The sequence below is a fragment of the Schistocerca gregaria genome, chromosome X (assembly GCF_023897955.1).
Source record: "Schistocerca gregaria isolate iqSchGreg1 chromosome X, iqSchGreg1.2, whole genome shotgun sequence".
In the NCBI taxonomy this organism is placed as follows: Eukaryota; Metazoa; Arthropoda; class Insecta; order Orthoptera; family Acrididae; genus Schistocerca; species Schistocerca gregaria.
Window position 1 is genome coordinate 757,013,017 of NC_064931.1, and position 15,859 is coordinate 757,028,875.

The 15,859-nt window shown below is 38.0% G+C and overlaps 1 protein-coding gene across 9 annotated transcripts in view; it reads right to left on the reverse strand.

The window, feature by feature from the left end:
• LOC126298725 (uncharacterized) overlaps window positions 1-15,859 on the reverse strand; it is a 168,042-nt gene that overhangs the window by 98,905 nt on the left and 53,278 nt on the right. For 6 of the 9 annotated variants that reach the window (XM_049990162.1, XM_049990157.1, XM_049990163.1 and 3 more), the window contains exon 10: window positions 11,273-11,395. The exons of the other annotated variants lie outside the window; for them this stretch is intronic. In XM_049990162.1, the coding sequence (XP_049846119.1) occupies window positions 11,273-11,395 (123 nt within the window). The remainder of the gene's footprint in view (window positions 1-11,272; window positions 11,396-15,859) is intronic. 9 annotated transcript variants of the gene reach the window in all.

Consider the following 15,859-nt stretch of genomic DNA (forward strand, 5'->3'; position numbering starts at 1 on the left):
ATCGCCCCGACCTCTTTCGTCTGCAGAAAGTTTATTTCTAGATGTGACGAGGATTCTCCTGACAGAGACATCACATACACTGTACACGCTTTCAAAAATCAACTTATGATTAATTCAGAAATCAACTTAAAAATATGTTCAAAAACCAACAGGGAAGCGTTTCAAAATGATCAATAGACAAACGTGCGCCGCATTCTAGGCACTTTGTGAAACAAGTTTTTTTTCCCCCTCCAAAATATGAATTTGGCGCCCCCTTTTCCTGGTAGCAACTAGCTGCTTGCTGCGACTGCTTGCACAGCCAATAGCCACATTCCTGTAGCCAGAAGCGGGAGAATCTACTGCTCAAACACGACTCAACTGTACATGCGCATGAGTCCGCTCGTAACTGCTAAAACGAATCAAATGTAAACAGTTGTGTCTTCACGCTCATTGGAGGCAATTTGTTGTTATGAAGCTATTTCATAGTCTTCCTAAAGCCTTTGACAAATTTTGCTGTTGGCAGGCCCTTGCATGAGCACTGTGTGCCGTTGTTGCATATGGCGCATTTCCTTTGCAATTTAAGTTATTTTCGTTTTTTCTCTCGTTTATGTATTATTGTTGAAGTATTATTCTGCAGTAGCAGGATACAATAATATCCTTTGTTAGAATATTGGTTCTTACCAGTCAAAATTGCAAAAATGTAACTGAAAACTAAAACAATGAAAAATTCCTGGAATCCTGAAAAATGTCCGGGTTTTTCCGAGTTGTCTCCCGGATGAAAAAATTCACGGGTTTTTCCCGGATTTCCCAGGTCGTATACACACTGTCATAATGTGGAAATTGATGCTCATCGCCCAGCTCATCTGTGGCCAGCACCCCCAAGGTATTTCCATTATATTCCAACATCATGTCGGCATGACACTTATCTGGGATTTATGAACTCGAGACCACATCAGATGCAGGTATTACTCACCAAGTCTCTACTGATCCATTACACACTATGTGAGCCACTGTAAAGAATGCATGTGTTGCAATTACTTCTGGGGCATCTGGTACTAATCCTGCATGCAGCAGCACCACTTTACCAAATTGGAAGTGACCTCTTGGGGAGATTCCCTAAGTTGCCAAAAGGGAGTCAATGAATAATAGTCAGCACAGTCTACCTCACCCACAATGTTGTCACCAAAACAATGCGGCTCCTGAAGCTCCAGTAATTGCACAGTTCCTGGTAGAAGGCATCATTCTACAGTGCAGTGCTCCCCACGTGATGATCTCTCATGGTGGAAAAGCTTTCCAGTTGAAAATAGTATCAGGGCAATTTCACATTGTGACAACACTTACAGGATAACTGCCTACCAGCCACAGATGAATGGCCTAAAAAAACATGTCAGTAAGATGTTGGCAGACATGCTCTCAATGTATACTGACACTGCACAGAATGACTTGGGTACAATACTTCCCATCATGATATTCGCATAAAACACAGTGGAGCAAGACACTATAGTTTTCAGACTGTTCTTTCTGCTCTAGAGCCATGAGTTCAAAACAATGGATAAACTTTTCTCATTTCAACTAGTCGATACTCATGATGACTACATGAAACGTCTCAGAAACAGGACAGAAGAAGCAAGGCAACTGGCTTGCATACAGAACCTGGACGCCCCGGAGAAAGATGACGACCACTATAACATAAAGCACTGGCCAGTGAGATACAGCCCCGTAGACTATGTATGGAGTTTTACACTTCTGTGGAATGTTGGACTATTATAAAAGTTATTGAAGCATAACTTTTGACTATATTGTACCCTCTGTCACTCGTCTGAGGATTATGATCCTTCATCAAGAAGACGAGGGCAGAAAATGAAGTCCTGCTATTGACCAAAGATGCAAATCAATGATGAAAGGGGGGCTACCTCTAATGCTCATCATAGAGGAGATGCTGTGACAACATAACCAGAACATAAGGATCTGCCAGCACAGCCATACAGAGGGCCATGGACAAGATCCAGCTCCAGGCTGCCGCAATCAGCTGCAATGAGGCCTTCTTCAGGCCTAATTATTACATGTTTGTCTGTTTGTTGCATCTGCTCGTAACGGGCAACACATCGCCTGTAATTGGTGAGCAGTCTGTACTCGGGGCCGGTTTTCCGTGTGCCACCCTATATTATTTCCCTGCGATCAGCCAATCAGCCACACAAAGCTACAATTGGCTAAACAAGAGGTTCTGCAGAATCACAGAAATTACTTCTAAAAGTGTGTAGAAATTCTGTAATGAATAAAAACTCTATACTCCAGGGGAGAGGCAAGTGCCCCCTCTTGGTGCCCTCCATCCTTCAGTCACCTACACTACTAGTTTTCAGTTTTTCATAAGAACCACATACCAAGCACAAATAAACGGTGAACGAGTAAAAATGAACGATTCCCAAAAAAGAACGATCAGCAGTGAACTAGTTCCCAAGGATAAACGAGTTTATCCATCTCTAATGCCACGAGCTGTGGTGCATGCAGTGTGATGCAGTGGTTAGTGTCATTGGCTGGTGTGCTGCTGGTCACTGGTTCCAACCCAATCACCAGAAATTATTTGTTATTTAGTAGTTACCATTTCTGGAAGATTCTTGAAATATGTTTGTGATGTTTGTGTATTCTGGAATATTCAATATTTGTATAAACAACACCATTCTGGAATATTTGATGTTCGTATAAACAGTTGCACTCTCCACCAAGGTCAGTTCTGTCCTGTTCTGGCAGTATGTTGGCATCAGTACTAAACGTGCTTTCATGTGTTGTTCTTTATCGACAACCCTGCCTTCAGATTTGGACAGTGTGACATTATGGTCAATTCCAATATACATACCTCTGTGTCAGGTCATATAGGAAAAGAATTAGGTCAAATAATGTTCGGTACAACTTGGGAGAGCAAAGTGATTATAAATAAAGCAATTTGTAAAATTCTGCTCTTTTCTCATAATTAGGTGATGAGGATAGGGAGTGGATAGGTAGAAAACAAGTTATTATTACTGTTATTGTTATTATTATTATTATTATTATTATTGGTTCAAATGGCTCTGAGCACTATGGGACTTAACATCTGAGGTCATCAGTCCCCTAGACTTAGAACAACTTAAACCTAACTAACCTAAGGACATCACACACATTCATGCCCGAGGCAGGATTTGAACCCGCGACCGTTGCAGCAGCACAGTTCCAGACTGAAGCGCTTACAACTGCTCGTCCACAATGGCCAGCTATTAATATTATTATTATTATTATTATTATGCAAACACCAACTGCCAGTTTTAGCCTTTCAGGTATCTGACGTCAATAAAGCGACATTGTAAGAATTACAAGATTTGTAAATGACCAGATACAGAATTTCAAAGAGATGGAGCATGAAATGACTACACAAGAGGTAATTAGGGTTGGAACTGAGTACATAAGTAAATTATCTCTCATCTTAACCAGGCGTGACATACAGGATGGATGCAGTATAGCCCACAATATCAATAACAATAATTTCAGCATGCCATTACCCACTCTTAATTCATTTCACACGATATGATTATACCATGTAGCTGACCATGTGAACCATGAGAGAGAGAGAGAGAGAGAGAGAGAGAGAGAGAGAGAGAGAGAGAGAGACTTATTAACTCGATGCAATAACGTTGTCCAAAAGTCCAAGAATGATTTCAATTTTGTTTATACACCTGTTGACCACTGGATTCCCGAACTACACGTCATGTCATCTCCTTTACTCATTCCACTGCTTTACGCATCACAAAGGTATGGTTGGGCATGTCAACAATTTGGAACACTATCTCACAGAGTAAAGGAAACTTCAAAATTTGTGAAAATGGTACAGATTGCATGGAAGTTGGTTTCATAACCACAATTTTCCAAATAATTGGCAGAAGAAGGAGTGCAAGCACCAGTTAACTCTCCAAATCCTAGTCAACCAATATGAAAATGGTCACTTTTAGGGTGGTCAAAGTGATATTCCAGATTTTTAAAAATGGCTAAAGTATAAGGTAATATTTTATTTTACACATCTAGTTCCATAGGACCAAATTGAGGAGCAAATCTCCAAGATCGTGGAACATGCAAGTACATGAAATCACAACACAAGAGTAGCAGCAGATAAAATAAAATGTTTATGAACCCAAAAAAAGACCAGCCATAAGTTTATGTAAATGCAATCAACAATATAACACAGGAATCAGCATAATTTTCAAGGAACTCCTCAACAGAATAGGAGTTACCTGTGAGGATACTGCTCAATTTAGATTTGAAAGCATGTGAATTACTGCTAAGATTTCTGAATTCTTGTAGTAGCTTACTGAAAATGGATGGATAGGAGTCAAGGAAGTGTGATCCAAATGCAGATTGGATTTCTGCCTAATATTAACTGTGTGAAAGCTGCTAATTCTGAGGAGGAATAAGTTTATATATATATATATATATATATATATATATATATATATATATATATATATATATATACATACACTGAGAGGCCAATGTCTAAATACCCTGACTAAGGAACAGGGGTTGACAAGATGTTCGCGAATTTACGGCACTTATTGCCTGAACCGCCCATTTCTGAGACAAAAATATCCTTTGAGATTTGGGATGGTTACCAGTTACCCCAGAATACAATAACATAAGTCATAAGCGAATAAAAATAAGCAAAGTAGAGTACTTTTAATGTTAAGAAATTCAAACTGCTCACTTTCACAAATCATATGCCCATTCTGTGAAATTAAAACCTCGGGTTTTGTTGAATTGTGTGTTAGAAACTGTAAAAACGGAGTCTTACTATGATTTAGCATTAGTTTATTTTCTACAAGCCATGAGCTTATGTCATGAAGTGGACTATTTGAAACAATTCCATGTTGCACACAACATCCTTTACTATCAAGCTAGTGTCATCAGCAAACAGAAATATTTTAGAATCACCTGTAATACTAGAGGACATATCATTTATATAAATAAGGAACAGGGGTGGCCCCAGCGCTGATCCCTAGGGCACCCCACATTTGACCGTGCCTCACCAAGACCCTACATCATTGCCATTCTAAAAACTGGGGATAATGGTCTTTTGCTGTCTGTTGTTAAAATAAGAGGTGAACCAGCTGTGAGCTACTCCTCGTATTCCATACTGGGTCAACTTCTGAAGCAATATTTTGTGATCAACACAATCATATGCCTTAGTTAAATCAAAACAGATGCCTAGCATTTGAAACCTTTTGTTTAGTCCATGCATTATCTCACAGAGAAAAGAGAATATAACACTATTATGAAAGGGAAGTTGCTACTCGCCATACAGCATAGATGCTAAGTAGTAGATAGGTACATTAAAAAGATTGTCACACATAAAGCTTTTGGCCAGTAAGACCTTCGTCAAAAATAAGACGACAGATGCGAGTGCCCAAACACACACACACATATATATATATATATATATATATATATATATATACTGCAGTCACAGGCAACTGAAAACTCATAGCCACATGAAAAGAGAATGTAGGATTTTCACTTGTTAAACCGCTTCTAAAACCGAACTGTACATTTGACAGCAACTTATGTGAAATAAAATCATCAATTATCCCTACATACACAGTCTTTTCAATAACTTTAGCAAACATTGGTGGTCTAAAATTGTCTACATTATCCCTTTCTCCCTTTTTATAAAGTGGCTTTACTACTAAGTACTATAACTGTTTAGGAAACTGACCATTCTTAAAGGAGAAATTACAAACATGGCTAAGTACAGGGCTAACATGCGCAGCACAGTGCATAAATATTCTGCTAAGCACTCCATCATATCCATGGGAGTCCTTAGTCTTCAGCAATTTAATTATTGACTCAATTTCCCCTTGTCAGTATCACAGAGGAATATTTCAGACATTAATCTCAGAAAGGCATTTTCCAAGAGAATTATTTGATTCCCTTTGGAAACAGAGTTTTTATTTAATTCACTAGCAATGCTCAGAAAGTAATTGTTAAATACTGTACATATATCTGACTTATCAGCAACAGGAATATTTTTGCTACGAACTGACTTCATATAGACCTTATGCCGCTGACCAGACACTTCCCTCACGACTGACCATATAGTTTTAATTTTATCCTGTGAACTAGCTATTCTATTTGCCTACCACATACTCTTTGCCTTCCTAATAACATTTTTAAGCACCTTACAATATTGTTTGTAGTGGGCTACTGTAGCCTGATTGTGACTACTTCGAACATTTTCTGACTTTGTTCTACATGATATCCTAGTCAGCCACCCAGCATGTCTTTTATTGCTAGTACTCTGTTTAGAATGTTCTAATGGAAAACAACTTTCAAAGAGCACGAGAAATGTGTTAAGGAAAGCATTATATTTGTGATCTATGTTACTGGCACTATAAATATCCCATCCACTCTTGTTCCTTAAAGAGGTTTAAAAAACACTATATTGCCTGTGGATTAGGTTTTTTGCATTTTTTGTAGTTATATATAACATTTGTTTGACTACAGAAACCTTTTAGTCTTAAAATTTGTGCATCAAGGTCTGAAAGACCATTCACCCTGTTACCAACAGAATGCCCATCTAATAATAAAGACTGAATAAAAATACTGTCTATGGCTGTGCTACTGTTCCCCTGCACCCTGGTTGGAAAGAAACACAGTCTGCATCAGACCATATGAATTTAGGAGATCTTCCAACATTCTTTTTCTTGCACAATCACCTATAAAATTAATATTGAAGTCAGCAGCGCTGTGATACGTCTATAGACAAGTGGAACACTATTCTTCACATACATGGCCATTCCCCCACTCTGCCAAGAACTCAGTGAAAAACAACTAGCTAATCTGTATCCCAGTAAAGGAAGCCTCAGAATTGACAAATTATTTAAGTGGTGCTCCAATATACCAGTAATGGCAGAGTCAACATCTGTAAGCAATTCACTAACTGTATCTCTAATACCTCTCACATTTTAATGTAATATGCTTATTCCTTCAGTACTTGGATACCTGACCTCCTCTGAAGGTGATTCCTTTGTTAGAGGGACTTTGTTTAAGCAGGGATACCTATGAGGTATAAATCTAACACCAACTACAACAGGATTTTTTACATGAATAACCACCACCGCCCACTACACTGTCACATATAAGCTTTGCCAGCCTCCCCTCCCCATACATACAGAGGTACAGGCCAGGGCCATTGAGACCCGATCTACTGACAGACTCAACTGGCACCATTCCAATGTCAGCCATGCCCTCTGCACATATTGACACATGTTCACTTATTTTGATTCCCCTTGCAATGAGTGAAGTTTCAGGGAAATCGAGTTGTGGCACTTGCGGTGTTGTCCTCATGAGATATTGTGTGGTCAATAGAAAGAAACCAGTATCCGTCACTGACGGAAGGGGGACTGTAATGCATCTTCACAAGTTTCACAGCGACTTTCTACAAATCAAAACAACAAAGCAGCAGAGAATTTGCTGCAGCTAACAGGGGAGTTTGACAGAAGTTATAGACACATATATTAGGAAGCCTTGCTGCCTGCAATTCAGCCAGGCTGTTCAGCCAGACTCTGTAGAACACCAACAAAGAACTGCAACAGTCTTTTCTGCATCGACACACTGAGACTAATGGAAAAGATTGTTTCTGTTGTAAGCTTCGGTTCAGCGATAAGGCATTTTTCTCCATTCCAGGGAAGGTGAACACACATAACATACAAATTTTGGTATCAGGAATTGCTCACTTATTCAAGGCTCATGAACTTAGTTTACAAAAGCATCTGAGGCATTTTTCCTTCATATAGTAGTAGAAATCAATATAAAAGCTTGGATATTTGTAGGAAAATTAACACTGTCAGCTAGAATAATTGTGCACAGTGTATTTGCAATAGTATGATACCTGGTATACTGATAACTGCAGTCAAATTGTAGTGCAGTATATAACAAGACATCAATGATTCAGGTGTGAGGTGTTAGTGTATGCATATGTGCTTCACTGCAGACAGGAAACAGATATCATTAGTGCCAATGCATGTTGTGTACATAAACCATGATTGTGACAAAGCCACACCGAAAATAGTTACCATGAGATGATCATTACCGGCACTTGAAGCTGACTACAGAATGATTCTGTTGCCCCCAACATACATTGTGCGTGAGGACCACAAAAGTAAGATACAAGAAATTAGGGCTCGTGTGGAGACCTATTGACAGTCGTTTTCCCTCGTTCTATTTGTGAGTGGGACAGGAAAGGAAATGACTAGTAGTGGTACGGGGTACCCTCCACCACACGTCATTAAGGTGGACTGCGGAGTATCGATGTAGATGTAGATTTAGATGTAGAAAAGTAAAAATTGGTATGTACAAGGAAATGGAACTCTCTAATCATCAAATTGCCAAGAAGTTGAACCATTCAGTGTAGCAATTGATAATTTCATCAAATTGGGTGCATGATATAGACAGAACAGAAAATATGAGATAAGTAGAAAATTATCTGAGGCATAAAAACAGTTCCTTTGGTACAAAGCAAGGGCCACAAACCACTATTCTTCTCAACTTGTTGCTCATTTACAGCTGTAACTGCCAGACATGTACAACAAATTTTGTCAAATGACAAACATCTTGGATCAAGAAATGGCTATATAATACAGGTTTATTATCAAACAAAAACCGCTGATGTAATTGGAACTGATAACTGTCTGTGAAGTAGAAACATTTGACTCCATTTCGTAAGTCATAATCAATGTTTTTGAAAGCCTGCAGCTGTAAGTCATTATATAAATAATGAAATACTACACTAGTTAATTATTTTTTTCATGCTTAGCACAACATGTTTTGAGAGTTTTTTCTTGTTGTGAAGTGCTTTGTGTGGTGTTTGGATATGTGTCATTCTGCGTCTCTTGCATTGTAGTAATCTTTTTGAGGTTATCAGGTATTGGTCCTCCTCAGTTATGTGGAAAACCACACACATGTAAGCTATCACTCACATTATTTGTTTGTGTAACATCACAAAAAATATATATATGTAAATTTTCAATCCGATAGGGTCCGCAGCTGTGATGAATTTTTTGAAAGATTTCTTGAAGCCTTCAGCTCTTTATTTCCTGTGCTATTGTACAATTTCAGCCTTAGGCCATTTTCAAGTATCTGAAACAGAAGTACCATACACTGAATACATTAGTGACATTTGTGATTTTGATGTAGGAACAAGTCATATCTGTAGATATATTAGGCACATAACAACTTACTTTATGGATGATATTTTAGTAGCTACTAAAAAATCATTCATAAAGTATGTTATAACGTGCCTAGTACATCTATAGATATGACTTGTTCCTACATCAAAATCACAAGTGTCCCTAATGCATCCAATGTACGATACTTCTGTTTCAGATACTTGAAAATTACCTAAGGCCGAAACTGTACAATCGTACAGGAAATAAGAGAGAATGGCAGCTGAAGGCTTCAAGAAATCTTTAAAAAAACATAAGTAAATACTGCACTTGACAACGAGAATAAATTCTAGAAACACATTTTGCTCAGCATGGGGAAAAAACTAGAGCAACGCAAGTCGCAAAGTGAATGATTGTGTCAACTAGCACAACAAGTGGCCAAATGCCAAAATACGCTAAACTTGGTTCGACAAAGGTGTCACAGTGATCACAACAATCAGGAAACTGCATTTGCACAGTAGAGATAGTTTGGAAATGGTTGTGATTGGTCATGAATCTTTATTCGAATGAACCTGGTTACTCCCATCAGCCAAGTATGACTTGGCAGCAGCAGGAGATACAGTGCGAATTGTTCAAACTTTTACATGTTTACTGGATCAAATCCGCTAAGTAGAGTGCCCTGGTGTCAAGAAACTTAACGACGTATATTTATAAACACTACTGGATGGTCAATATCATGTCAGCATCATTTTTTTCTCCATGAACATTTTTTCATAATGCATAAATCATGGGAAAATTATTAATATGTTGACACAAAACGGGTGCAAATTATCACTGTGGACACAGGAAATTTGATGGGAACAATAAAGATGTTGTATATGGTGGGAAAATGTTAATTCCAAGAATGTATAAGAGGGATTATACTGTAGGTGCAGAAAAAGGATCACTCCTATTCCAAATGCATAAACTTATAATTATCTGCATAAAACATTGTCAAGGAGCAAACTGTGGCATGTATGCTATTAGTTGCATATCACCAAAACTAAGTTCTAGTCACAGTAACCAAATTGCAATTCACTCATAAGAGCTCAAATAAATTGGGAATGCCAACAAAAAAAGTTCGTAAATATGTAAACCTAACATTATGAGAACACTGGCACATATTTTCTAAAAAAAGCTAAAATTCAATTTAAAAAATATTATGAAAAGATAGATCGCTACTCACCATATAGTGGAGATGCTGAGTCGCAGACAGTCACAACAAAGAAGACTGCTAAACAAGTAAGCTTTTGGCCCAAAAGTCTTTTGGCTCAAGGCTTACTGGTTTAGTAGTCTTTTTTGTTGTGACTGTCTGCCACTCACCATCTCCACTATATGGTGAGTAGCAATCTATCCTTTTCATAATACTGTCATTATTCCAACCTTGATTTTCCAGTGTTTAAATTTTAACTCAACTTTGTACAGGAAAAAGAATGAATAATTCAACATTTGGGTACACAATGCACCATCAGTAATGGAAAATAAGTAGACATTTAACATATGGGGACAAATTACATGGGATAATGACTAAGAGTTGCAAAATAACAAACAATGAAATGCATCTTTATAAAAATTACTGGCATTTCGAGCAATGAATAAAAAGGCTTGTAATGACTGAGATGAATTGTTCCAGCACATACAGTAAACACTGTGGATACACAACTTCCAAATAAAATCATAACACAATATTACACTTGCATTATCAGGTCTCACTTATACAGCGCAAAGCGGTAAAAAAAAAAAAAAAAAAAAACCTGAAGACCATGTTTTTGGTTTACTAGTTTGCACTCACGTATGCGATAGCTTCTTAGTAATAGTTATGCAATCTGATAACAGACCTACAAAACACTCCTCTTTTCAATGGTAAAGGTATCTTTATCATCACATTGACCACAGAGGAACAAAAACTACATCTTCGGCGAACAGCTCCTCCAAAAAAATGTATATGGTAAAGAGATTTCGTGACTGGATTGAAACTAACGAAAACTGAACATTCACCCACTATAACAGAATGCACGGATCACATCCAATTAATGCCTATAGCACCTTATAAGTACACGAAAGATGCAAACCTTCTTCTTGTTTTTTTCGCAAGGAGATGGCACATTGCTTATTGGAGATTTACATGACTTCTTATCCATCTCACTTTCTGGAGTGTGTGTTCCACTGCTACGCTTTGGACGGCCCCTTACATTCTGCAAAAATGCAAAAGGTTACTGAGAACATTCCGCTCACTTGTAGCAAGCATTCAGCACCCCAATCCAACTGTTGCTTCTATTTACACAAATACCCGAGAATCCTTGTACCATGGGCAGTGGGAATTCATTCGGCAAAAACGTATGTGACAGGAGTATATTTTAATTCTAGCTCATAAATGGTTATTCTTTAAACTGGAAAAAGAAGCAAACGCTTTTCCCGGGAAGAAATTATGTCCAACAGAAGTGAAAAATGAACCTACGCAATGTTGCAACGAACAAAATCTGATGGCAGTCATACGTAACAGAATTCACGGCTCAAGACAACACTCATGGATCACACAACCAGCATTCCAAAGAAAAAAATTTTAAAAAGTTTTCTACACGTACAGCTATGGAGTACATGCTAAGCAGGCAAGAAAGACAAGCAATTTTAGTGACCCTCCATCTAAGAATGGTAGTAAGACCTCATATGGCAGCAATGATAATGTTCCAAATCTTTCACTGGCTACTTATAATGATGATTCTTTCTTTGCTTATATCCAATGTGATATTCACTCAGTGTTCGTTTGACTGGAAACAGTTTTATAAGCAAAATGGAAATAAAGTCATCTTTTTAAAATGTGGTTATAACACAAAAAGAATCCCCAAAAAAGTCCTACTCTTTGGCAACAAAACTACAGTCCATCTCATTTGGATACTTGCAGCACAGTATCCTATCAACAATATCAGTATAAATTCTGTTACCTCCAGACAAAAAGAAAAACGAATGATGAAGAGACATAAACAGCAATGATTATTTCAATCTCCCTGCTTTCTCCTGATGAATATATTAGTATGGCAAAAACTGTCCATGTGGAAATGCTGACTATTCTCTCTCCCCATTCAAACTTGCTTACCCAACTGAACAAAAGCTCCACACTAGATATCTCTAATGGGTGATGAACTGTTCCTATATATTCAAAAATACCATTGCCATTGCCTCACATAACATACATTGTGAAAAAGCCATATCATCTAGCTTACTGTTACAAGTGAATTATGTTCTATTACACCCCTACACTCTACTGACAGCCAGCAGACAGCTGTGATCACACTGTCGGCATAGCGTTGAACATCCATAACAACATGCTAGGCGGTATGGCTTTTCGACAACTGTTATATGCTTACACGCGGTTCACATCAAACACCAAAAATTTCTAGTGTGAAATTTTTGTTTAAATGGAACTTAAAAACTTTTGACATTGCGAACATTTTTACACAAAGACAATGTTGTCCCAAATGTGCTTTTATGTGCTTATTAATTGCACAAGGTCTTTACTAAATGATGATTGGATGTCTTTAAAAATTAAGTCAGGCATTTGTGTTTCTGAAATTTATGAGATTAGTTTCTCTGACTCAGAACCAGCTGCAAATAATTTCAAAAAACTTAAAACAAGTAGTAATAATAATAACAATAATTTAATACATGAAGTCTGACAGATTTTAAGAAAGTAACTGGTACTGTAGCAAATTCTGTGTTATTTAGCTATTCTCAGTTGTGCAAACAGAATAAAAATTTACTTTGTGAGTTTTTTGAGCACCCAAATGCTACAATAAATAGGGCAACACATCCATCTACTCCCTTTCCTTTACTATTTTGTGGCATGGAACCTGACAATGATTTTTAATCCATACACTTTCAACTCTTTATTGGGCTAAAAGCTGTAAAAGACAGATAAAAAATCATACATGTTAAGCACCTGAAAGTGATATAATTAACTCTAGCCATTTGAGCACTCTGAAGTTCTAACAGATACACAAATGCAGTTTGAGGACACCCACTTATGCAACTTCATTCATGCCATCTACAGACAACAAAAATGTCGTAATGAATAGTTTTTATATTTAAACTTTATTTTGTCATTCTTTTTTATTTTCTGTGCCAGAGAATGTAAAATACATATGTAACTAACAGCGCAAACCCAAAGTCAAATATTTTATGAGAACACTGATCTGTCATAAGTAGTACAGGCACACATTATGCACAACATATTTTCACTTTAGAGATTTTTTGTGAAACATGGAGTATTCAGATGCCGTCTTTCAAGCTCTTGAGAAAATAAAAAATTTCCAATCCCTTGTAACAAAGATAACAGCTGTATTTGTCTTTTTGTTAAAATTGTAACTAACTATCTGAAACTAGGCACAGAGTTACTGTCGCTCTTCATTCGTCTTCATGGCCGACAATTCGTGCAGTCATCATGCACACTTTGTGAATGACTTCCTTCAGGATAATGACATCACTAAACTAGAGTGGCCAGCATGTTCTCCAGACATGAACCCTGTCGAACATGTCTGGGATAGATTGAAAAGGGCTGTTTATAGGTGGCATGACCATCAACCACTCTGAGGGATCCACACCGAATCACCATTGAGGAGTGGGACAATCTGGACGAACATTGCCTTGATGAACATGTGAATAGTATGCCACGATGAATACAGGCATGCATCAGTCCAAGAGAACATGTTACTGGGGATTAGAGATACCAGTGTGTATAGTAAGCTGGACCACCACCTCTGAAGGTCTCACTGTATGATGGTACAACATGCAATGTGTGGTTTTCATTAGCAATAAAAAGGACGGAAATGAAGTTTATATTGATCTCTATTCCAATTTTCTGTAGAGGTTTTGGAACTCTCGGAACCAAGGTGATGCAAAACTTTTTTGACGTGTGTATAACACATACCACAATCGAAGCTACTGCTGCAATACGTTCTTGCTAACACTATTTTCATATTTTGTGTAAAAATTTTAAAAATATTCGAACATGTGACATTCAAACATGTGACATCTTTCTCTGCAATCGGATGCATTATCCGTTGGGCCACTAAACACCTATTTAGAGATAGGTTTTCTGCTGAGTGTCCTCAATAGAAGAAATCAGCACCAAGTTTCGCCAAGAATAATTTTATTGTGCTTTGGGTTGTAGCTCATGACTGAACTGATAGTCGACAATCCAGTTATAATACACAGACCCGCTTGCAAAATTCTACAGTTCTTTAGTTCTGAGCAAGTTTAATGATGTTGCAGAATGTCTGTTGTTGCACATATCGCCACTCTAAATGGGTGGAGCATAAACACATGAACTTTCGCATGGTTACCGCTATCAACATTCACAAAGTTCCTTTCTATTGTTACTTAAAAGTTGTAATCGAGATTTCTATCATTATATAGCTAAAGAGTTTGCAGAAAAAGTATGTAAAAATGTCAGAACTTCCGCTAACACTCCTATAACACACGCAGCCAAAACCTCTCAGACAAACAGGAGCTAAACGATGTCAAAGTTACCATAAGGAGGGCTATGCGTGAAGCATTCAGTGAATTCGAAAGTAAAAGTTCTATGTACCGACTTGATAGAAAATTCTAGGAAGTTCTGGTCTTATGTTAAATCAGTAAGTGGCTCAAAACAGCATATCCAGATACTCCGGGATGATGATGGCATTGAAACAGAGGATGACATGCGTAAAGCTGAAATACTAAACATCTTTTTCCAAAGCTGTTTCACAGAGGAAGATCGCACTGCAGTTCCTTCTCTAAATCCTCGCACAAATGAAAAATGGCTGACATCAAAATAAGTGTCCAAGGAATAGAAAAGCAACTGGAATCACTCAACAGAGGGAAGTCCACTGGACCTGACAGGATACGAATTCGATTCTACACAGACTACGCGAAAGAACTTGCCTCCCCTTCTAACAGCTGTGTACCGCAAGTCTCTAGAGGAACGGAAGGTTCCAAATGATTGGAAAAGATCACAGGTAGTCCCAGTCTTCAAGAAGGGTCATCGAGCAGATGCGCAAAACTATAGACCTATATCTCTGATGCCGATCTGTTGTCGAATTTTAGAATATGTTTTTTGCTCACGTATCATGTCATTTCTGGAAACCCAGAATCTACTCTGTAGGAATCAACATGGATTCCGGAAACAGCGATCGTGTGAGACCCAACTCGCTTTATTTGTTCATGAGACCCAGAAAATATTAGATACAGGCTCCCAGGTAGATGCTATTTTCCTTGACTTCTGGAAGGCGTTCCATACAGTTCCGCACTGTCGCCTGATAAACAAAGTAAGAGCCTACGGAATATCAGACCAGCTGTGTGGCTGGATTGAAGAGTTTTTAGCAAACAGAATACAGCATGTTGTTCTCAATGGAGAGACGTCTACAGACGTTAAAGTAACCTCTGGCGTGCCACAGGGGAGTGTTACGGGACCATTGCTTTTCACAATATATATAAATGACCTAGTAGATAGTGTCAGAAGTTCCATGTGGCTTCTCGCAGATGATGCTGTAGTATACAGAGAAGTTGCAGCATTAGAAAATTGTAGCGAAATGCAGGGAGATCTGCAACGGATAGGCACTTGGTGCAGGGAGTGGCAACTGACCCTTAACATAGACAAATGTAATGTATTGTGATTACGTAGA